Genomic DNA, 23,883 nt, shown 5'->3' on the forward strand with positions numbered 1-23,883 from the left:
GCCTCAAAGATATGGTAGGTTTATATGTCACAACAGATGAGAAAATTTGCAGCGGGAGGTGAGAAATTATTACTCTGGTTTTGGGCAGTGGCAGAGGGAGAGGGCGGCGCTCACCTAGTCCTTCTTTGAAAGACAGTCAGACTCCTTGCTTTGCAAAGGGCTGGAAGGTGGACTGTGTGGGGAGGCAGGCAGGAGAGGTTTTCTTTTCATAGCCTGTTTCCATGGTGCCTGACAGCCCCTGGCAATCCATAGCTGAGGAGTCTTGGACAGTGGGGTGGGGGGGCGGGGGCGAGCGAGGGCCTTATCTCACCCGGGCCACCCTCCAAGGCCCATCCTCCTGGCCAGTCTGGGCCCCAAGAGTGACAGAGGCCACAGGCAGGCGGCCAGCTCCCCCCCACCCCCAACCTCCCTGGGGAAAGGAGACCAAGGACCTAGCAGACAAAGGGCAGAGCAGAGAGAGAACCACCCAGGAGCCAAGGGCGGCTGCTCTTACCCACCCCTTCTCTCACCCCTGCCCTTAAGGAAAGTTCACTGAAGACCTGGCAGGGTTGTCTGCCCAGCGGACCCTCTAACTAGGAACACATTCTTTCACTCCCCTCTCAGCCTGGACTGCACGGTCCAGATAACCAGATAAGGGCCTCTTTGATTTCCAGTGTGTTTACACAGGCTGTGGCCCCACGTCTTGGAAAGGATCAACCACATCCAGGCAAGTCAGGACGCCTCTGGGTGGGGGAGGGGGCCGGACGCCTTACCTGCTCTTGGGAATTCATCACACGCAGCTTCATCTGCTTCAGGTATGTGGAGGTGAGGGGCATGTTGTAATCGATGATCCCGGAGACCAGAGGAGAGGGAGGCTCGTTTTCTGGCAGAAAGAACAAAAGGAAGCCCCTTTCAGCCTGTGCTGTGGGCCCCCGCACCCTGGCACCCACGTGGGGAGATCAACACTGAGCCCGAGGAAGATGGGGGAGTGGGCTGGAGGTCACTGACCAGGGTTTCACCCACGGAATCTGGCCTGTGGATGCAGACTGCATGGCACTTAAAGTATTTTTCAGTTAGGTGCCGGTGTATAGTAAGAAAGCTCACATTTAAAAAATTAGGGATTTCTTCCTTCTTGGAAGATCTGGCTGCAGAGGGTCCTTATTCCCTCTGCAGCAAACAGTCACCACAGCTGAGCGGTGGCTGCTCCTTTTAGATGGGGAGTGGGCTCTCCATTTTGCCAGTCCCCACTCCTTCCTATTGCTCTGCACACTTGCATTCAGTTATGATGCTTGCCAGGCTCCTGAAGACATTTAAGTTTCCAACACTGGTCCTAAGCCCTCTCACATGCCACACTGCAACACCCCATCCCCCACCCCCTCTCCCCCAGCAGCGCTGGGTACCACGTGGCTCACAGGTCTGGGCCAGGTCTCCAGTACCCTCTAAATTCTAGTTCCTTTATAATCACATGGAGAGGAGCACTGTTCCTCCCATTTCTTGCTGTCTTGTCCTGAAGATCAAAGTAGTGCATGTTCTTTTTGTAGAGCATTTGCAAAGTGTGGAAAGATGTAAAGAAAATTTTTAAAAAACCGTAATTGCACCAAGCAGCTTGGCATATGCTTCTGTTTATTTTTTCCTTGTGATTTCTCTTCTTTACATACTTGATATCATAATGCATATAGAGAACTATAGGCTGCTTAAAAAAATGTTTTTTGGCTTAGCATTTTGTCATAGGCATTGCCCCCACCATCAAAAATCTTGTTTTGCTTTGCAAATATTATTTTTACAGCTCTGTACTATTTCATCTTATTTTCCTTAAGTCATTCACTTATGACTGGACACTCAGGTTGTTTCCTATTGGGGGCTATTATAAACATTGCAGGGAGCATCTTTGTGCATGAATATTGGTCTGTATTTCTGATCATTTCTTTAGAGCAGATTTCAAGATGTGGGAATTCGTGGGTAAAAGGGTAGGAATACTCGATAATTCTTAAAATCTCTGGCCATGCTGCCTTCTGCAAAGGCTGCTGCAGGGGACACTGCCCAGCACCTTAGGTGCCACTGTGGGTGCCATATAGGAGGGACTGCGATGGCACAGGAATGTCAAGAGGACAGGAAGCATGATTCAAAGGGAGCCCATCACCTCTCTCCCCAGCCCAGCTTCCCCTTCAGATGTCTCCTGCTCTGACCAAGCTCAAAATCCTGCAGCCACCTGCTGGGACCCGTCACACTAGGCGGGGCCTCCTTAGGTCATTTAGTCACTTGACCCTGCTTCGAGCTCTGCCCGGGGAATAGTCTTGCTTATCTGTTCTCTGGCTGCCTCCTCCCTCTGCCGCCAAAGGTGCCAGGCCTTTGACCCAGAGTTCCCCTGGTGCCTCATTCTGTTCATGGGCTGTGATTTGAGCAGTGCTTGGAAAAGTGGGAGCGACTTCTGGACGGACCAGAGCCTGCCTTCCACCATCAGCGCTGTCAGCACTGTGCCTGAGAGATGGGCTGGAGGGAACGTGGGTAAGGGGGCCAAGGTAGAGGAAGGCATGGATTCACTGAATCTGCTGCTCCAGAACCAGAGCCCAGGCCAGAAAGGAGCTAGACGCCAAAGGACAAATACTGTGTGAGTCCACGTAGATGGAATATCCAGAGTAGGCACATTCGTAGAGACAGAAAGTAGAATGGAATAACCCAGGGCCGTGCTGGGGGCAGGGGTGGGTCGGGGTGGGAGTGGGAAGTTATTGCTTCACGGCACCACAGTGTCTGTTTGGCGTGATGTAAAAGTTTTGGAAATTGATAGCAGTGATGATTGCCCAACGGAGTGATATAACTCACACCACAGAGCTGTACACTTAAAAATTACTCATGTGGCAAGTTTTATGTTATAAATATTTTACCACAATAAAGAAGAAAGGCCCCTGCAAACAGGGAGGTGAAAATACCCAAAGGGCACCAGGGAAGTTCCTACTTGGCAGAATAGCCTGCAGAGAACGGGCTCTGTGCAGTCTGAGGTGGTCTTCTTCCGGTGACCGTGCAGCTCAAATAGCATTTCTTATCAAGTTTCGTAGAAATGTAGAACTCTGTTTTGCTTTTTAAAGCTAGGTTGTCATGTGCAGAATTTTTATTCTTCCAGAAGGAGGTAACTCTCACTAGTAGAATGTCTCAGACTGTATTGAAATGGGCCAAACCCGTCTCTTTTTTGAAAAAAAAAAAAAAAAAAAAAAAGAGAGAACTTCTCTTGGTTCTGTGGCAGGGGGGTTCTCTGACACAAGTGTATATCAGCCCCTTTGGCCCAGATGCTCGATGCTGTGGGGAAATTAAATGTGTTTTGTGACCTTGAGCCCCGCCATCAACCCAGACTTGACCTGCAACCTAGGGGCACATTGGGACCTCTCCTCCAAATCAATGGGGTTGGATGCAATACCTGAGACAGACATTGTAGCTACACTGAGACAATGTCACTCAAAAGAGCCATGGTTCCTGTTTTCAGATCTTAGGTCTTCAGATGGAAAATTCTGCTGTTTCCGTTTCATTTCCTCAAAGACGTGGTTGTCTGGTGAAGAGTTGTTAGATGAAATGGTATGTGAGAAGGGCTCCCTCATCCTATGGGTCCTGGATCAGAGCCTCAAATGAAGGCTTAGTCGGGTGCCAGGGCGATGCTCTGTGTTCTGTTGTCCACAGAGGCCCGACACTGTGTTCCTTTACCGAGGGTCACCCAGGTCCTATCTGAAATGCTGTTACTTACAAAAAGGTAACTTTTAAAAAGCCAGGTACAGCTTGGTTTAGGGAAGAAACCCACAGTGGCTGAGATGGCTCTCTTAGGAGGCAAGAGAAGGGGTTTTCCTTGGCTTGTTCCCACCCTAGCATGTCCACAGATCAGAAACTGCTTCCGGTGCCCAGAGGTGAGCAGGGAGAGCTCAAGAAGAGGGGGTGGGATGTCCTCGTCTGAGGAAGTGGGGACATCCAAGCACACACACACAGATCCATCAGAGATCAGCGTGCAGTGAAATGCTTGCATCTGCAGTTCCAGCAGTGAGTTCTACTGGGGAGGCAGGACCTTGGCAGGCGAGAGACATTCCAGGTGAGGGGATGCGCCAGGGAGCTGGCTGTGGGAGGTCAGTGCTCGGCCACACCACAGCAAGGAGACAGGCAGGCAGGGTTTTCCGCAGCAGGGAGCTGCACAGTTCTGGGGGCAGTAAGCACCCTACTCAGAGAGGATCAGCTTAGTAGGAGGAAAGGGCTAAGGGGCAGGGCCAGTGGGGGCTTGGTGGAGTCGGGCGCTCACAGGGATGGGGATGAGCTAAGGTGGACACACAAACAAAGAAGTGGCTTCCTTGGGCTCTGCTGAGACGGGACAGGACACCGTTATGGTCAACAAATACAGTGGCCACGCCCAAGCCAATACAAATAACCTGAGACCACTGGTGGGTTAGGAGCTAGTAAGGGTCATGCAGCCGAAACAATCCAGGTTACTGCTGAGAGAGGCAGAGGAACCACCCAAAGAAATGTTTCAGCACCACTTTGCCGAGGAAAACTGAAACCAGCCCAAGCACTAGACCTAGTTTTACAGGCCTTGAAAATAACCAGCGATGCAGAGGCGCTCCCCGGGCCAAGCCGAGCGCTGACCTCCGGGGCTGGGCTCCAGCAGCATTCATCAGTCAACGCAAATTCCAGCTGAGGTGGTGGCCCTGGTCCCCCGGGTGGAACACAAGGGTCAAATTATCATGAGTTTCTACCTACAGTATGGAAGAACTCCTTGGTCCAGAGACATCCATAGCTTCTGCGTGCTGAGGAGAGTTTTCGGGGGCAGGGCCAGGGACTGAGGGACAAGCGACTGATGAAGGCCTGGCACAGTGGAGCCTAGGGACTGGCCAGCCTGCTTCAGATTTGGAACCAGAGATCACAGGCCTGGGTCCGGCTCAGAAAGTGAAGAAAAAAACCTCTATCGCAGGGAAGCGAATCAATATAGGTCAGCAAGTCTTCAAGGAGCACTCATGTGTGCACATTCAGGGTGGGGACAGCGTGAGGAAGCACGCAGGCACGGCCCTGTGCTCAGCAGGGCGGGACTGATGGCGAGTGCGTTAGCACTCCGAGGAGGAACAGCCTGGAGGGCTCTGGGATCGCTCCAGGCAGCTGTGTGGAGAGGGGACCCCAACGGGACTTAGGTTCCCCCACTCAGATGACGGCTATGAGCCCCGCAAGGAGTGCCACACAGACCCTCCTGCGGGATGTTCCCAAGAACATCTGTTAAAACCCCCATTTTACAGATGAGGCAATGGCTTCTGGGGAGGCTATGCAACCTCCTCGTCACACAGCAAATGAGTCTGAGAGCTGAGAGGACAGGCCGGCATAGGAAAGACTGCAGGGGCAAAGGAATGGCCAGAATGGGGTCCTCTGGGGGAAGGACAGCAAGGAGGGGCCTGGCAGGGAGGGCGCTGGAAACCACACAGAGGAATCTGGGCCTGGCTGCAAAGGTGCCACCCCCTGAGTGGACGACTCTTGCTGAGGAAGGGACCCTTCCATGGGTAACTGGTGTTGCCCGCTGCTAACTCCTGGTCTGTGGCTGCTCACACAGTATTTTGTCACATCAAAGAAAAGTGAAACATGTCCCGAGGCCCCTCTCCCAGCAGCCAGGGCTGGGCGCAGGGACATCGTGGTCTCATCTCCGTCTCCTCTCTGCCTGGACGTGGACCCAGGGACTGGTTCCGGGGGCTGATGGAAGAGGAGCGTGGCGCCCCCGGGAGGCCCTGGAATTTCCCATCCTCGGACTTCCTGATCCTCAGCAGCCTCCTTTGTTTGTGCTCCTGGCGCTGACGGTGGGGAGGGGGGGTGCACAGGACAGTCCAGGCCCCCGCTCCCTGCCGGGGACAAACCACTGAGCAGGGGACGCTGCTCTGCTTCCTTTCTTTCTTTATAACACGAGGCCAGGAAGTGAGGCGTTCTCCCAGCAGCCCCTTGAGAAGTCTCCATCCTGTTCCCTGTCCCCCTCCCGCCCCACCTTCCTGGGACAGGAACACAGGGCCTGCCTCTGAGGCCAGCTCCGATTTCCCAGAGGGCGGGTGAGGGAGGAGGGAAGGCTGGCATGGCAGGGGTGTCTGTGAAAGAGGGGTCGGTGCAGCTGACCACATCCAGAGAGGCCTGCATGGTGGGCGGAGATAGGATCTCCAGGCTCTCAGCTGGGGCAGGAGAAGGGAGAACCTGCCAGCTGGCGAGTCCCGACGCTAACGCCTCTGGCCATTAAGCAGACAGGGGAGCCTTTCAGCCTCTAAGGCTTTCCACTGGCAGCTCCAGAGACCAAACCCTTCTCTTTTGTCCAGCAGCCAGGTTGTGGGCCCAGGGTGCTCACCTGGGTGAATGACTGACTGTGTCTCCCCCTGGGACACCTTGACATTGGCAGTCTTGTGCGCAGGTGCAACAACGTGGCTGGGGGTGGACAGGCTGATGTTCCCTAGGCACCCAGAGGACCAGGCGCCCTACAGAATGGGCTCGTTTAATTCAACTGCTGTCTCATGAAAACCCCAAGAGGGAAGCCTTACTCCCATTTGTTGATGGGAAGATAACTTCTGCCTTCTGGGGACCTCAGACAAGTGATTTCACCACACCACCTCTGTGTGCCTCCTTTTCTCAGCTGTAAACCCAGACAGACACCTCAGAGGATTGTAGGAGCTATTAGGAGCAGTTGATGTTCAGAGAGGTCCCTGAACCTGCTGAGGGACACACAGCAGGGAACAGCAGGCACACCGGGCCTGCCAGACTCCCAGCCCACATTTTGAGATACTGAGGCCACAAGTCTCCTGCTCCCTCAGCATCTCCTCCACTGCCTGTGTAGGAAGCTCCACTCCCAGGGACATGGAAGTGGCATTCCATCTGAGGACGGGCAAGGATGGGCACGGTGCAGCCTCACTCTGCCTGCCCTCCGTTCTGCCGCAGCAAGCTGATGCAGAGAGGCTCCAGCACAGAGCCCACCAAGCCTCTCTCCACCTCCCTCCCCTCCTCTCCCCTCCCTGGGGTGGGGACACTGTGGTGGCAGCCAGAGAAGAAGCAAGCTGCTGCTGCGCTCAGCATCCTCCTCAGACAAGAAGGAGTGAAGATGCAGCCCTGGAGACCTCGCAGCCTTCCCTGGGGAATGGGGGAGGTGAGGCCCATCCTCCACACCAGCAGGGAGAAGGGAGCAGAAGAGATGGAACCTGCAGACCCCAGAGCAGCCGACAAACCAGCCCCTCTTGGCCTGCTTCAGTTCCCCTAGGGGAGCGGTCCTGTGCTGGATTCCACCAGTTGCTATGGAAACAATTAGGACAGCACAGGAAGGGACAGACAGACGGGTGGGCAGGGACCAAGCAACCAGCACCAGGGCCAGCGCCCCTGGGACCCAGAGCCCGGCAGCGTGGGGAGAGCAGCAGGGAAAGCCTCCTGGCCCACACACAGGCACCAAGTGCCGTCTTGGCCCAGGGGTTGCAGCTGCCCAGCCAGGGCCAGGCCACATGGGGCAGGGCCTCACTCAGGCCTAGGGCGGGCGTTATCACAGTAACTGCCACAGCCACAGCTCACAGCACCAGCACAGCAGCCCTGTGCCAGGTACAGGGATTAACTTTCAGATTTCATCAGCCCTGCCCTCCCGCTGACCTAGGTGCCACTCAACTCCATTTCACAGATGAGGAAAGCGAGGCTCAGAGAGGTAAAGTCAGTACACACAGCTGTGGAGCTGCAGAGCGGGGGTTTGAACCCACCCAGTGTGGCCCTGGAGCCCCTCTCTTAAACCAGGAACCCAGCACTCGTGAGGGATTAACTAAATTAATTCCTTTCCCTCTTACTTCAGCAGCTCTCTGCTGTGCTCAGTGAAGTGGCCGTGGACGAATGGCCCCCACGGACAGGAAAGCCTCTGGATCTGTGAGTGGGCCAGGAGCGGCATCAGGGGCCACTCTGATGGAGGAAAACCCCACCTGACACTATGCTTCAATTCCTTTGTTGTCGGCAGCCTTCATTGCCGGTGTTTCCCTGTGTCTGGTGGTGTTTCCCATCCTCAGGCAAACATGCGCCGACCTCAGCAACACCTGCAGGCCTGATGCCCAGGTGGGGCCTAGAAGTCACCTTGACAAGTCACCTACCTGGGCACCATTTCTCAGGGGGCCAACTTATAATCACACCAGCCAAACATATCGGCCCGTCTCACTGTGCCAAAGTCACCTGCGAACAGATGGCCCAGGCCTACTGGAGGCCTCTGGGATGTTCGGTTGAGGTTTAGGGGGGACTGAAATAGGGGTCCTTGCTACATCTCACTGGGCAGGGCGGAGCTGGAGAGAGTGGACATCGGTCCAGGGATCAGCTTCAGCTGGTCACAAGTACTCTGGGCAGTTTAAATTCTCACCAATCCCCACAGATTTCCCGGGTGTGCACCAGGTGGTGGGGGGACAAACACTTAGGGAGGCCTACTAATGGGCAGTGTGTGGCCACCGGGGGGGAGGGTGCACGCAAAGAGGGGTGTGCTCCTGTCCTCAGAGAGTGTAGAGTGGGGTCAGCGAGAGTAGACCCATGTGGACACTGGCTGGGGTGAGACCTGGGTGACAAGAATTACAGAGCTCAGGGAATGGGAGGAGGAGGTGACCATTTCCACCCAGGACCTTGCTGAAAGAAGACTCTTGAAGGGTGGTAGGAATGTACTGTTGGTTTTTAGTGAAACTTGACATTTTAAAAAGTTAAAAAGAAAAAAAAAAAAGGAACCTAAAATGAGGTTCTCTGGGCAGCTCCATGGACCCACACTGGCCTCTGGGAATTGGGACAACCGCTGGGCGTGCACTTTTCTGTCCTTGCCAGGAAAGGGAAGGCCCCTCTGGGGGGAGAGCCTCTCCCCACACAGCCTCCCCCGAGCCTCCAGCACACCCACCTCCTTCCCTACCTTTGGGCTCCAGGCCATTGGAATTAAAGTGCATCCTCTTCTGACACTCCGTGCAGCTCATCAGGAACCGGGTCACGGCTTCTCGTGGAAGGAAGGCATAGGTCTCTGCGATCTGGGGGAGAGAGGAGGTTCGCTGCTATATGGATCTGTGGGGAAGTGGCTTGGCACCGGGTCACCAAGGGCTGCGCTTTGGTGGCAGGCACTTGGCCTTTGCCAGGAATGGCAGGGATTTGAGGAGCAAGTGGCAGATGTCCTGGAGTCACAGTCGTGGTAATGAGTCAGTCCTTTTGCAGAATACCTTTAGTTTTAAAATTCTGAATTAAAAGAGCTTAAAAATGGAAAAACCCGAACACTGAAACATTATCTCGCATCTAACCTATGTTCTAATAAGTAAGTGATATCCCTCTCAGAACATTTCATTGCTGCTACTGAGGAATGAGCTGAGGAGGAAACAACTTCCGCTCTTAGAGACAGTTAAACTGAGACCCACTTATAAGTCCGCCAGCTCCAGGCCAATAAACAGAACCGCGGCTCTACAAGCTTTTCCCACCGTAACACACAGATCAAGAGCACTGTGAAAGGCTGATGCCAAGGGATCAGATTTTTCAAACTGGACAGGCTCTCAGGGACCCCAGTGTTCTAGGCAAGGTCATGAGGCCCAGAGAGGTGAACCAATTGGTCTCAGGTCACAAAGCAATTTAGATCAGTGCCAGACTAGAGCCTGAGCTCTAAGTCACCTCCCCCCGCCCCCCCCCCCCCGTGGGGAGGAGGAGTAAGCAGTGTGGGAGGGGAGGTGAAAGAGATGGGAGGGGACACAAGAAAGAGACTGGGTGGGGGAATAGGGAAAAGGGGGTGTGGGCCCAGATACTCAGCCCTCTCTTCCTGCTCTGGCTTTTGGGAAACCCACTGGCCCTGTTTTGACTGCGTGAGGGGGCCAGAAGGACCTCTTGGGCCCAGGCTCCCTGGCTGAGGGAGCCCAGTTGCTGGTTTTCACAGGTTTCCCGGAGCCCAGGCCCTCCCGCTCCTCTCCACTAAGGGGCAGCATCAACCCAGCGTTCTGCCGTCCTCGCCGCAGCCCAGCCAGGAAAGTTGGCCAAGGGCGCCGTCAGCTCACAGCAGGAGAGGGCTGCTCTCCAGGACGGCACCTGGTCTGCTCCTCCCGGAAGCACGAGCGCCCAGCTCCATCTCTGTGCTGGCCAGGAGGCGGGGTAGGGTGGGGCAGAGTGAATGGGTCTGGGGGATGCCGGGAGGCTGCCTCCAGCTTCAGCCAGGCCCTTGGAGGACCAGCTTAGGCTGCACTGCCTGTGGAGCTCCAGGGGCCACTCCTGCCTGGCGGCCGGCTGCAAACGCAGAGTTAATTTTGGTGACACAGTTGTTATTTCTCAGCTGATTTGATGCTCTGCGGAGCAGGCAGGCTCCTTGATGAGTTATCTCCCTTCCAAATTCCCTGTCTGATTGCCTTCCTCTGGAGGTCAGGGACAAGGGCAAACCCCTGCTCTCTGATTGGAGCCAGTAGATGGGAGGGTGTGCGGCCCATCCTCCTCGGGTGTGAGGGCTGAGGCATGGGGCTCTCCTGACACGCACACGGACATCTTCATCCCCGGCCCAGAGCTGCCTGGAAATCTCAGGGGCGGCTTGTCCCTCTCGGGCCTGCAGGGTGGGGAGGGATGGGTCCTGCTGAGGAGCTGATGGCTGCAGGAGTAAATGGGCAAGAGGCAAAGACGCCCACTGGGGCAAGTAGAAGGCTGAGGCTGAGTTGGGCCAACAGATGAGCTCCTAGATGCCCGAGGTGTGGCATCCCAGGTCAGGCCTCAGAAGAGCTGAGCCGAGGACATGGGGGAAGAGGGTGGCAGTCTGCTGGGAAAGAAAGAAAGGTTGATACTCTTGGGACAGTCCTACTTCACTACATGAGCTCACCAGCCGCTGGGCAGAGACAGAGTTTCTGTAGGGCTCAGGGGGAGCCTTCTGGCCTGGCTGCTCTGTGTGAGGGCTGCCTGTGGCGTGGGCCGAAGTCCTGCTTGCTGCCTGGCCCCCCTGAGGCTATAAAGATGGTTCCCAGAGAGGGCCCTGCCCAGAGGCCAGAGTGGCAGCCCTAGCTTCCTGGCCTTGGTGGGGACCAGCAGTATGCAAAGGCTGGCTGGTGTGCCACAGGGTGGGGGTGCACTGGGCACACACCTGGCCTTGTGTCCCACGGAGGGGCAGGTGGGGTGGACCCTAGGCAGGTAAGTGAGAAGTCCTTGGAACTATCTGAGGGCCAGGGAGGGAAGCCCTGCCCTGCATGGCTGGAATGTCTGCAGCCTTGCTAAGAGCTCCCTGGGGAGTCAGTAGAGTGCACAGGCCAGCTCCATGCTGCTGCTGGGACCGGTGTGGAGGAGGATGCCTTCCCCCACGAGGGCCTTCAACCTTCTGTGGGCATCTTTTGGTTCCCGTCCCTGCCTTGTCCACGTGAGAAATGGGACCTCCACTTCTGTTTGACTGCACGGATGCCCAAGGCCACAGGACCACAGGATGAGTTGAAACGAGGAGGACAATCCCAGCTGATGCCCTAGTCAGTAGAATGGCGGTTTTCAGATAGTGTTAGAGCTACAGACACTGTTCTGGAAATAGACTCTTATCCTGAAGCTCAAAACATGAAACAGATAAAGACAGAGCTGTTGCATTTAAGGGGAAGCTCCAGGACCCCTATCCCCGCCCTGCTGCCTTTGGAGGCCCTGGGCTGTCTGTTGCCTTGTTCTCGGGCCTTCTGCCTGGACATTGAGACCTGTACATGAATCTGCCTTTTACGTTTTTCTTAGTGGTAAAAACTGAGAGCGATTTTGCTGGCAGGGAGAGCAGAAGCTATTTGCAGAGTCGCTGACTTGCAAGGCCCCATTTTCGCTCCCCAACTCAGAGGCCGACAAAGACAGATGAGGCCAATTGGGGGGATTTGCACCACTTTACAAGATCCTCCTTCTGCCCTGCGGGTGGATTAGCACGTGGTGGGCCTGGAGCAGCTGCTGACCACATCTGGTCCCAACTCCAAAGTGGTCTGGGCAGCCAGATCAGGACTCCAGAACCCGATCTAGCCTACCAGGATCCTGGGCAAGGGGAAGGAAGCAAAGGGGCTTGCACTAACTCAGATGGGTGCAGACACCTGAAATGCGCCTTGAAAAGGAACCAGTCCTCTACATGGGTTCAGGGAATTTGTGGAACCCAGACTTCCCCTCTGCCCCACACTGGCAAGACTCCCTGGGATCCTGGGGCCACACTATATCAGAGGCAAAGTAAGGCAGGGGCTTCCTGCCCAAGATGGGAATTTTCTTCACTGTCTGTTGTGAATGGCCACCTACCCCTGACTCATAGACCTCCAGTTTCAGAGAGCTCATTACCTGCCCTCTCTGATCCACTGCTGGACAGTGGGAGGTGCAAGAAAGTTCTTTTCCCACTGAAGGAAGTGCCTCTTTTAATTCCCCGAACAAGCCTGCCCATTCCCTTCCAGTCCCCTGCTCCCTCAAGTACTCCAGGCTTGTAAGAATCTGGAAAGTTCTAGGTGCCCCAGAGATAGCAAGACAGTCCACGGATTCAGGTTTGCCAGAAAACACACAGACAGGTCCAAAAACCCCTCACAAGGTCCTGATGCAAACCCCGCAGTGCCAGGCTGTGCCTCTCTGCAGCCATCAGCGAGGAATTTCCTTGAGGGGGTCTCCTTCCACAGGCACAGGTGGGGCTGAGGAGCTAGGTTTGGGTTGAAGAAAATGGGAGAAGGTGAAGAGAGGGGACAAAAGCATCCAGGCACCACCCCCACCCCCCAGAAAGGAAAAAGGTGGCATGAGAAGGGTGACAGATGGGGAGGAGGAGGAGGGAAGGGAGGGGAGGCACCCAGGGGAGGAAGGAGGGGAGGATGCCCCCTCGGCCCCACACCCCCTGCAGGAGGGCCTGGCCTGCTCCCTCCGCCTTGGCCCTGCTGCTGAAATTCCAGCTCTGTGCGCAGCCCAGCTGGCTTGCCGCCAATCATGTGCCAGCTCCAGGCTGGGCAGCGGGAAGTGGGGCACGCGGCGGGCATATGGACGAGAAGCCAGGAAGTGCCAAGCCAAGGGCTGGATGTCCGCTTCGCCCGGAGATGCAAAGCCTGGGGGGACCAGCCCAGCCCTGCCCTCTCCACAGCATGGAGGTCGCAGACCCTAGCCTTCATAAATACCCAGGAAGTGCCTACCGGTGAGGTTTGGGGCTGGGCATCGAGGGGACCAGAGAAGTCACATGGTCCGGTTGGCCCAAACCTGTCCCCCTCAAAAAGCAACTCGGTGGGCTCACTAGCTGCCCACAGGAGGTTTGTAGAGAAACAGGACATGAGGTGGTCAGGGCTTGGGCTCTGGGGCCAGCTGCCTGGGTCCGAACATCGGCTAGGTGACCTCGAGGCAGGTGGAATCATCTCTCTGGGCCCTATTTTCCTCATCTGGAAACCGAGGTTTAATGGTAGCACCTGTTTCATCCATATAACCTTCATCTGCGTGATGGCTCAGAGAGCTGGTGCAGGGGAAGTGCTGAGCGCAGAGCCCGGCACATGCAGCTTCCAGCACCGGTGGATTCAGTGCTGAGAAAGTGGGCGGGGCCTATAAGTACCAAGGGGCCCACACGGGCCCCAGCTTGGGTATCCCTCCCTTGGTTCACGATCCTCCTGTGGAAATACCCTCAGAACTGCCTTCCCACAAGTCCTTTCCCAGCGCACAGGTGCTGGGAAGCAGGAGGGCTGGGGGCAGATGGTACAATCATCTCCTGCTTCCCTCAGCCTGACCCCTTATCTCTCTGAGGTCCTTGGCACATGGGTCTTTCCTTAAGGCTCATTTAGGGCAAAAGCCATCTTCTGAGGACAAGGACAAACCAGATTGTTGGATTTTTTTAAAAAAAAATCAGGCCATATGGGGAAAACGATAGACTTATATACCTCTGCTGCACTCCAAGGCTATTTATAAAAGAACTTAGGGCGGGGGGTGGGTTCATGTCTGCCTTGGATGAGGAAGCCCAGTCACTGAGGGGCAAGTATCTAGGAAGCCGGAGAGCAAGTCAATGCAGAGGGGCGTGATGGCCACTTCAGTGCTATGTGACCGCAGGCTAGTAGCTTAACTTTCTGGGTCTCAGTTTCCTTTACTGTGAAATGCGGCCACAGTGTCTCTGTCACAGGACTGCTGTGAGGCTTGAATGAACATAAAGTGCTTGGCTTTACTGGTTTAGTGGTGTTCGAGTGGTTCAGAGCTGGGCGTAAGCCATGGCAATGGGGGTCAACAGGAAGATGGCTAGATCCCGGGAAGGCCCCTTCTGCTCTGGCCACCATCCCCTCCAGCTGCCCCATGTGTGATGTTTCCCACTCTAGACTGCCATCTCTGCTCCCTACTGCCTACCCAAAGCTTAGAATGCCAGCTTACCTGCCACCTTCTCCATGAAGTTCCCTTGGCTTAGCACTTAACGTTGGTGCCTGGAGGCGCCTTTGCTGAACACCCAGGAACCTGGGTCCTTGTTCCCTCAAAGCTTATCTTGGAGACATTTGTTTCTCGAGTCTTAGTTTTGCTCTCAGCCTCCCCAGCCTAAATTGAACTGTGATCTCCTTGAGGGTGGAGACCAGGTCCCCAGACTTCCCCTGGGGAACTTCTAGTACGGAACTCACAGGGCTGTTGGGGACTGAGTGAACTCCCACTCAGGAGGTATTTGGGACAGGCTTGGCACACAGTGAATGCCAGGGAAGCTTTTACTGTTATTATTATCTAGCCACTCCCACCCCCACCTGCGGTCTCACCCTTGGCCCCGGGCTGGAGCTGAGGGGATGGAGTGAAGCAGAAGCCAGGAAGAGGAGGGCTTCCCTCCTGTGCCCCCACCCCAGTCCCTCTCCTTCCCTCCCTTTCACACCCTTCAACCTGCTTCTCCTTTGTGCTCAGACCACAGAGCCCGCCCCCTCGCCCCGAGAGCCATCTCTGGCTGCCATGCCCTTGCCCTGTGCCCCTCTGGGTCCCCAAAGGCCGTTTCATCACGCCTCAGCTCCCCGCCCCGCCCCCTGCCCAACATGTGCGGAGCCCATGGCCTCCTGCCAAGGCCTGGGGCTGCCAGCAGAGGCAAAGAGACAGAAATCTCACCGCTCGGTAGGTTTTCTTCTGCCCAGCGTGCTTGGGGGCTTTGCCTGGCTCCGCTGAGCTCTCCACATGCATCGAGTAGATGATGTCAAAGAAATCTTCCACCACAGCGACCCGCTTCAGAGAGATGCCCTCCGGCTCCGACAGGCCATCTGCCCCCTGCGACAGGGTGGACAAGCTGTGTTAGTGTCAGGGATGATGGCGGGGTGAGAGCTGGGCCCTGCGGCTGGGCACTGGGTTGGGCGTAGGGCTCACTGACCCCGCAAGGCCTCTGATGGTAGGTCTGGGGGCGGGGGGGTCTAGGGGGCAGGAGCCTGCTGCGAGGGCCGCAGGAAGGGAGCTACCAGAGTCGGGGTGGAGGCTGCTCCTAAATCCATCAGAAACAATGGGCAGAGAAAAACAACAACGAAAATACAAATTAAAAAACCAAGAGCCTCCATGTTCACAATTTCAGACAGATTGTGCCAGACTCAGGCGGGGAGCGTTCGAATCACAGGCTGTGCCAAGACCATCCTGGAAGTCTCTGGGGAAGTGGGGGGTGCTAAATAGATGCGGCCCCATCAGGAGCTCGCCAATTAGCAGTAACCTTTCACTGTGGTCCTGCCTGGGGTCCTGGGGGAATGGCTCAGATCACCTGGGTGACTCCTGCCTCGCCCTGGCCTTTCAGAAAAGCTTTTCACCGCGGCCCGCCTCCCCACTCCACTCCAGCAGCTGAGCGCCAGCCGCAGCACCCGGGCTCTTTGTGTGCAGAGATGTAGAGAATAACAGACACAAGGCCATGGGGAGGTGGCAGGGCCACGTGAGTGGGGTGGCCATGGGCCCCCCGAGCCTCCTAAGGGGCTGGCATGAGTGCTGTCAGCTGGCCCCAAAAAGGTGCAGCAGGATCTCAGGGACACGGGGCTCTCAGCCATCATCTCCCTAAGGGGAGACTCAGAGGGCTCTGGGGGTGCTTCAAAGAGGAAGAGCAAGGAGTAGGGAGGGGGGGATTCGGGAAGAAGGAGGCAGGCTTTTCTTTAAAAGTGCCTGAGACACAAATCTCACAAATCTCCAAGAGCATTCTTCCCCAAAGGATCCCGCTCAAGAACGCTAGCCCTTTGTGGAGGACTTGGGGGGTAGAGGGGGGGGTTTCTCTTGGCTCACAGTTGTCTCGCCAGAACTGAGAACAACATGTGGCACACAGTAGGCTCAATAAACAACTGCCAATGACTGGCTGGTTATCAGTGGCAGCCAGGCAGGGTAATTTGGACACACTCTTCTCCAGTTTCACTGGGGCCCCATGCATTTAAGTGGCTGTGTGACCCTGAGCAGCTATTTTGCTTCTCAGAGCCTCAAGTCCTTTATCCAGAAAATGGGGATAACAGAAGCATCTTTCCATGAGCTCCGAAGAGGAGTAAATGAGATGTGTGCGCAGTACTTAGCGCCCAGCCCGGCCCATAGGAACTGCCAGATAAATACTGTCATTAAGCAGTGCTTTGCCAATGGCCAAGCTTCCCTAGTGAGGAGAGGGCTGAGCATCACAACGAGCCTGGGAGATTGTTAGGGTTTGGGACCTGCCTGCCGGTTGGTGGCTGGTAAGTGGCAGAGCTGGCTGAGGACCTCTGTCTTTGTCGTCCGGGGAGAATAGAGGCCACGCTGAATGGGACACTCACTCACAACACATTCCGGCCACAGACAGGGTTTGGTTTTACCCAGCAACTTTCTCAACATGCCATGACAGGATGGCAGGGCTGTTTCTTTGCCAGCAGCCCACTAGAGAGCAGATGGGAGAGGAAGTGCGTTTGGGGCTTAGGGACCAAACCCTAGTGGGCAGGTCAGTGAGCGACAACCCTGGGTGGTGACCTCACTGGCCCTGTACAGGCCCTCTTGCCAATGGCTTTCTTCCTAATCAGGATCCATTTCAATGGGGACTTCTCAGCACGCATCCCGGGTGTGTGTGTGTGTGTGTGTGTGTGTGTGTGTGTGTGTGTGTGTGTGTGTGTGTGTGTGTGTGTGTGTGTGTGTGTGTGTGTGTGTGTGTGTGTGTGTGTGTGTGTGTGTGTGTGTGTGTAGGAAGAGCTGCCTGCTGGTCCTGCCTGCTTGCTGTGAGATTGTGGGCAAACTCGTCAACCTCCCTGAGCTTCACTTACGAGATGAGCTGTAAAATTCCACGACTCTTCTATTCTTAAAACTCTCTCAGAAGTCACTGTTATCTTTCTTGAGGGTATGTTCAGAAGTCCCCCTCTGAAGTCCTGGGCTCATTGGTGAGTAACTGATTTATTCATTAGCTGACTTGTAACTACCAGCATTTTGGGGGTCTTCAAATACTGCCATGATGGAGTATTTTGACGGGTCAGTTACAATATACTTCTAACCAGAGGTTCGCATTGGCAAAAACAAACAAAAGAACCTTGACAATGAAGATATAAGTGGGTTTCTATTTCTTGATCTGGGGTAATGGCTTTACAGGTGAGTTCAGTTTATAAAAAGCCATTGATCTGAACACTTACAATCTGTGTACTTCTCTGTGTCGGTTAATTTAAAAAGTATATTTTTTTAAAAAGTATAATGGGGTGGGTAGTTCCACAACATCTTTATAGTCTGAGTCCAGAGGCATAATGATGGGTTTAGCTGCTTAAATGTGAATAGACCTCTCTGTTCATAAAACCGTTTCACGCCAGAACACAGATACTTCCGGAAAAAGTAGATCAAGTTTGGTGGGAACGAACGGAGAAAGAAAACAGTCTGATAAAAGATATTTTAGATGGGTGAGATGGAAAGTGCCCCCTAACCAGCCTGGTGACCTTGGGAAGGTCACTTCTTGACTTCTTAAAACTCAATTTCCTTACACCTGTAAAACGAGCCTAAAAAGTCCCGGTTTGATGTTCCAAGACTCAGGTAAGAATGTAAGTCAGGCATCTGCCACATACAGGCTTGTAAATGTTCATCTCGTCCCTAAGACCCACAGAGTTCAGACATTTTGTGTTTAGGAATCTGTTCTTCTGTCCTTCTGATCCATTCAGGTTACAGAAGGGGTTCCCTGCGGTAATATCCGCCATCAGAAGAGATGCAGAGTCTTATGCAATTCCTAAGTAACATACCAAGGGCTGTCACACAGACTGGGAATAAGCTTTCCTAAAGTCAAGGTGTAACTAACCAACCCAGACTAAATAGCAAAACACACTGCCCAGTGCCTGGCCTGGCGCTGTCTCGGCCTCCCACCTCCATTCATAGGCAGACGTGGGTAACCAACAGCGTTAAACCTGGCCCAACGTGACCATAAAATTATCCCAGAGAAATCCTTCAGGGATGCTCCCTCTTTAAAAATTGGTTGTGATCTGCCCTGATGTTCAAACCTGGGTCCTGTGATCGGTCTATCCCAGCTGCAGAGATGTACACAGGAAAGGAGAGGGCCTGTAGCAACCAGAATTCAAACCATACAAGGTCTGCAGAACCACACCTTGAACTGTCCTCTGGTGAGCTGGGGCCACCTGGACACCATGTGTATGACACCCTGAGGGAGGAACACCAGGATATCTGTGTGGCCTTCAAGGAGAGCCGTGGGAAGAGGACAAAGGGATCCCACGGCAGTCATGTGCCACAGACAGCTCTGCCATGCCCTGCATCCACAGAGGTAATAACCTTCATGCTACATGCTGCAGGAAAGGCATGCCTTTCCCAGCTGAGAATCCAGACACAGTACTACAAGGCAAGAGCTGCTAATTAAGAGAGCCAAAAGCACCTTCTCCATAGCCTTGGGATGTCCCTGCCAACCACCTCTGCTTTGTACCCCAATTAGCTTAATCTGATCCATAGCCCTAAGCAAGCTGGGCCCTGGGTTGACAAAGGAAGCTCACTTCATTTACAGGCTGGATAAAAAGTGGGGCTGAAGCCTCCAGACGATCCCTGGCTTCCTAGGAATGCCAACCAGGAGTGATGGAATGGAACCCAGCGGCACCCCATGGGAAAAGCCATGAAAAACACACGGTCAGTTGTGCAGGACCGACCTCTGGGGCCTTCTTGCGTGGGGAAGAATATTGCCATGGTAACATACTACATCCTTTTGAAACGACTAACTCCAAAACAGCCAGCCAGACTCTGGCCTACAAAACCAGACATGGCAATAGTTTTTAAAGATTCATGGAGCTACAAACTTTCTCGGAGGTCACCATCTTCCTTAAAATCAGCCCATTTGGGTTCTAAACTAAAGGCCAGGTTGCCAGCCATTGAGGAAATCACCAAATGTCTACTGAAGTAAGGCTGGTATTTCAGAATATTTATAACAATGGTCCATAAAGTGTGGTCCCTAGGCATCACCTGGGAACTTGTTAGAAGTGAAATTCTCAGGTCTCACCCCAGACCTACCAAATCTGACACTCTGAGGGTTTTAATAGTCCCCCTAGATGATTCATATGCATGACAGATTTTGAGAACTGCTGATTAGAATGTCTCCATGATTGAGACTGGGAGGTAGCCAGTAAGGAAACTGGCATTGGATAATGAATGCAGACACGTTCTGTGCTGCTAGGCCTAATATATTAGTATTTTCTTCTCTAGTGAAGGCCCATTTTCCTAATGGGGGGAACAAAGCAATATTATTGGACGACATTAGTATGATTTCAAAACACCTGCCCAGAGATGCAATGTGATTTATGGATAGAAAGAGCAGGAGTGCCCAGCATCCTGACATCCAATTTTCAAGTCCTCTCTGGTAAAATTAATTAATGCTTAAGCAGGTCATCCCTTTACAGGTCTTTTCTGGCTTCCTCAGTTTCCTCAAATGATCTGAATTCTCAGCACAAGGAGGACTGCTGCGTCCAGGGCTGCCAAACCTATGAGGGAGATGAGCGTGTCTTCCCAGGTCCCTGCCTGGGTGGCCTCACAGGCTGCGGTTGGGAGTCATCCCTCAGGTGAATCTTGCCTGTCTCCCCACTAAGCCACTTAAATGGACTCCTGCCTTTGAAGGCAGGTCCAGTTGCTAATGGATCACAGTTTTTTCATCACCGGAATTCTGAAGTCACTTGCTGGTAAAAAGTTATACGCTCATCAAGGTGGGCTCACCGTTTCAGGACACCAGGGTGTCGTTTGGTGCAACATCGTCACTATATTAGTAGCATATGCTTTCCAGCAACAATGGGGACCTGATTAAGAGAATGTGGCTAGAGAGTGGGGACATTTCTCAGTTGGGTTCCTATGGTAAAGGAAGAAACCACAGAGAAAGTCCTGAGGGTGAGCCCTTTTGGTGCAGCTTTCAATAAAGAGTGAAAAGCAATGAGACTGCCGTCAGAGGAGAAAGTCAATGAGCAGAATCTGGGGAAACACCCCTTTGGCCACCACTTGTATGGGAGCCCAGGACTTCAGGGGGTTGATTGCACAGGCAAATGTGATGATGTGGCTCCACCCCAGTCGGCTAAGTGGCTGCGATTACAGGCAAAAGCTACTGCAAATATTAGCTGCATGCTCCTCCCAACTTCTGGGAGTGTGGCTGTTCCTCTTGTGCCCCAAACCACACTTTAATAAATTCAGGCAGGCCCAAGGTTTTGAAAATGGGGGTAGCAGTTTTTCCGGGTCCCCACAAAGTCTTATTCCAACTCCTGGCAGGGCTGGAAGAAGACCCAAGGGGAGGAGTCAGCTTCCTGCAAAAGGTCCTCAGAGGGAAAGGAAAGTGGTGGAGAGGAAATTTAAAAACCAAACTAAATTGAGAGAATGAAAAGAATTGAAAACCAGAATGAAGACCCTCACCCACATATCCAGAAATTCTCTCCCAAGAATCCCCAGGAGAAGCCAGTCACAGTTTGTAAAAGGCAATCAGATGACTGACAGAGGCGGGACAAGGACAGTATTTGAATTTTTCTCCATTATGATCACTACCTACTGCAGACTGGAAACCAAAACCAAAGCCAAAACCGAAAAACTCCAAAATAAAAAAATCAACACCAGAATTTTTGGACCCATAGTTGCATTGCGCTCTGTTGGCCTGGATGGGGCAGAGGGATGAGACCACCCCCCCCTTAAATAAATAAATACATAAACAAGGCAAAGAGCACTCAATGTAGCACCTGCCTCTTCTCCACCCCTGTGCACAATCTCCAACTGTTAGTGCGGAGCCGCCACCGCGTCGCACCTGCCATCTGGAACAGGCCTCACATATTCCAAGACCTCCTTTCTGCTTCACTGAACCTCCATCTTCTTTCAAATCACGCCGGGGACGGAAATGTACACCCCAGGCCACAGGAAAAGGTGCCTGGGATCAGTCCCCAAACAACAGCCATTACCTTTGAGGGATACCATTCCTTTAAGCAGCTCTGAATATTTCTTTTTCCCCCTCTTTTTTTTTTTCTTCTTGGTTTTGCTAACTCTGAGATGTCTGGAAAGGGTGGTGGGGGGAAAGGAGTGCAAAGAGAAAGGACTGCTGTGGGCCAAAGTGTCCCCCTCTTGGCAGGAGAGGGGCACTGACCTTGGTTTAAGGGATGGAGGGAGGGAGTAGCTAAGGCACTCTCAAGCACGATAGGGTGGGGCCTGGCTGCGGGATTCCGGCCTTGGGGGTGCCAGGAGAGCGCAGGTGCCCCAGGTGAAGTCACAGGCCTAAGGACAGTCCAGCCCTGACCTGAGCAAGGAACTGCCCTACTTGGGCCTCAGTTTCCTCCCGTGTCGAGGGACCACAGTATGTACAATGCCTTTTGCCACCTCACTGGAGAGTTGTGGGAACCCAAAGGATGCAGATAGCGCCCACCCTGGGCGAAACATCCGTAAATGACCTCGGTCACCACTCCTATGGAGGGGCGCGCTCTAGGACTCTGGGGACCCGCCTCCCTCGGCCGAGCGGCCAAGAGCAGGGAATGGGGTCGCTGAGGGGGTGTTCTCGGCGGAAGGGGGAGGCCCTGAGCCAGGCAGGGCCCGCGGGTGTGTCCCTTCGGGGCCGCGGCGGGCCGCCCCTCGCGCTAACGAGCCGGGGCCCCAGGTGCGGGCCCCACCCCGGACTCGGGGGGAGGAGGAGGAGCTGGAGGGGGAGGGGAGCAGCCCGCGCTAATGACTGTTGACAGCGCGCGCTGGGGCTGGCCCGGCCGCGCGCGCCACTGACAGCTGCTCCGGCGGGGGGCGGGGCGCGGGGCGGGGGTGAGGCTGCTCTCTCTGCCCCTACGGCGCACGCGCGTGCGCCTGGGTGGGGAGGGGCCGGGAGGCGCGCGCCCGCCGGGCCCGGGTTCGGAGGGCCTGCTGGAGCGGCTCGCGCGGGCTCCTCGCGGGCAGGCAGGTAATGAGAGTAACCATGGCAACCCACCAGAGGAAGTGTATTCTGCAGGAGACGTTAATCCCCTCTCCCCGGAGCTGGGACAGCCTGACTTTCCATTCTCACACAGTAATTAGATACCAGCTGTCAGTGCAGGGGGGACGGCTCCGCCGCTGCAGCCCAGCTGAGGGGGCGCACAAAGCGGGTGGGGGGAACGCGGGGCGACGGGCGTTAAAGACACAGGGACGCTTTCCGGCGGTGGGCCGGAGCAGCGCGCTCCCCGAGTCTCGGGTCACCAGGCGCGCGCCCGCTCACCTGGAGACCCCGCCCGGGCTGGGCCCCGCCCACTCGACACGCACCTGCTGCGCGCGCGTCCGCCAGCCCTTGCGTTCCCCCTCTCTCGGCCCCGCCTCCCCACTCTCCGCGCACCTGCTCTGCTCCCGCCCACCCGGGACGCTGCCCACCTGTCCTTTGTGCGGGGCGGTACCATTCGATCTGGCCAGCTCTCCTTCAGGGAGCGCCCGCTATGTGCCAGGCGCCGTGCCAAGTCTGATCTGTGTAATCCTTACAGACCCTCTGCGGTAGGCGCCTCTGCTGTTCCCCGCCCAGGGAGCAGCGGGGTGTGGCCATTTGCCCAGGGTCACGCAGACTTGAACCAGCATCCCGATTCCCATTTAACCACCAAGCTATAGCGCCTCCCCATCGCATCCACACCCATTATAGTTCCGGGGGCTTCCCAACCGCTCTGGGAGACAAAACAGTCACACTGGTGGCTGGCATCATAGTGCACTTAATGTGTGCACTACCTCTTCACTTTCCCAGCAGCCCGGGGAGGTTTATTACCCCCATCTTACAGGTGAGGAAACCAAGGTACAGAAAGCTGAAGCAACTTGCCCACAGTCATGGAGAACAAAGTGGTGGAGCTGGGATTCAAACCCAGGCAAACAGACTCCAGGATCCATGCTTTTGGCTACTGAGAACGGTTAACTCCACCCACCAGGTTCCCGGTGGCTGTAGTCCAGCCCTGGTCTTCTTTCACTGTTCAGACAACCCACATCCTGCCCCAACAACAGTAAAGGGCTGCCTCTCTTAGCCATACCTGAGAAATCGAAGTTCTAGGCCTAAAGCCGCTGCCATGTTCCTTATTTCTGCCAGACCTCCCAGAAACCCTTGCTCTCAGCAAGAATAGCCACTTGGAAATCATTGTAGGCCAGCCTCTCCATTTCCCAGGTAGGGAAATAAAGACCACCAAGGTGAAAGGCTAGCCCAAGGAGATAGCCTTATGGAGCCTTTTGGGGAGGGTTCAGTCCCTACAGACCCAACTATGCCTCCTGCCCCCCACCCCACAATCAGGCCTGGGGGGCATGCCAAGGAGGGGCAGGAAGTGCTGAGAAGCAGAGCAGGCTCCTGTCCCCAGTGGCGGCGGGTGTCTGGGGCAGGAGGAGGCTATCTGATCCCTTCCCCACTGCCCTGGCCATGACCTCCTCCCTCCCTCCATCTCTCCCTCCTCTCTCATGGCCAGGGTAGCCAGCACCCTGGGCTGTAGCTGAGAACCCAGCGTTCCCCAACCCAGGCCGCATTCCTGTGGGAGGAGGGGTGGGGGGAGGTTGGGCCAAAGGCTTTAGGGACAGGGGCACCCCTGGGGCTGCCCCACCCTGCCTGGGCCAAGGCCGGGCTGTCTCCAACCTCACCATTTCCTGCCTCCACTCCATCTCTCAGTAGCA

At 54.9% G+C, this 23,883-nt stretch overlaps 1 protein-coding gene across 1 annotated transcript in view; it reads right to left on the reverse strand.

The window, feature by feature from the left end:
* The window catches only part of NOL4L (nucleolar protein 4 like), a 121,660-nt gene that overhangs the window by 59,088 nt on the left and 38,689 nt on the right, over positions 1 to 23,883 (reverse strand). Inside the window, exons 2-4 of the mRNA XM_074347122.1 lie at positions 14,959 to 15,114; positions 8,858 to 8,969; positions 753 to 862 (exon numbers count right to left, since the gene is read on the reverse strand). Coding sequence (XP_074203223.1) covers positions 753 to 862; positions 8,858 to 8,969; positions 14,959 to 15,114 — 378 coding nt within the window. The remainder of the gene's footprint in view (positions 1 to 752; positions 863 to 8,857; positions 8,970 to 14,958; positions 15,115 to 23,883) is intronic.

This window comes from Camelus bactrianus, chromosome 19, assembly GCF_048773025.1.
Source record: "Camelus bactrianus isolate YW-2024 breed Bactrian camel chromosome 19, ASM4877302v1, whole genome shotgun sequence".
Classification (NCBI taxonomy): Eukaryota; Metazoa; Chordata; class Mammalia; order Artiodactyla; family Camelidae; genus Camelus; species Camelus bactrianus.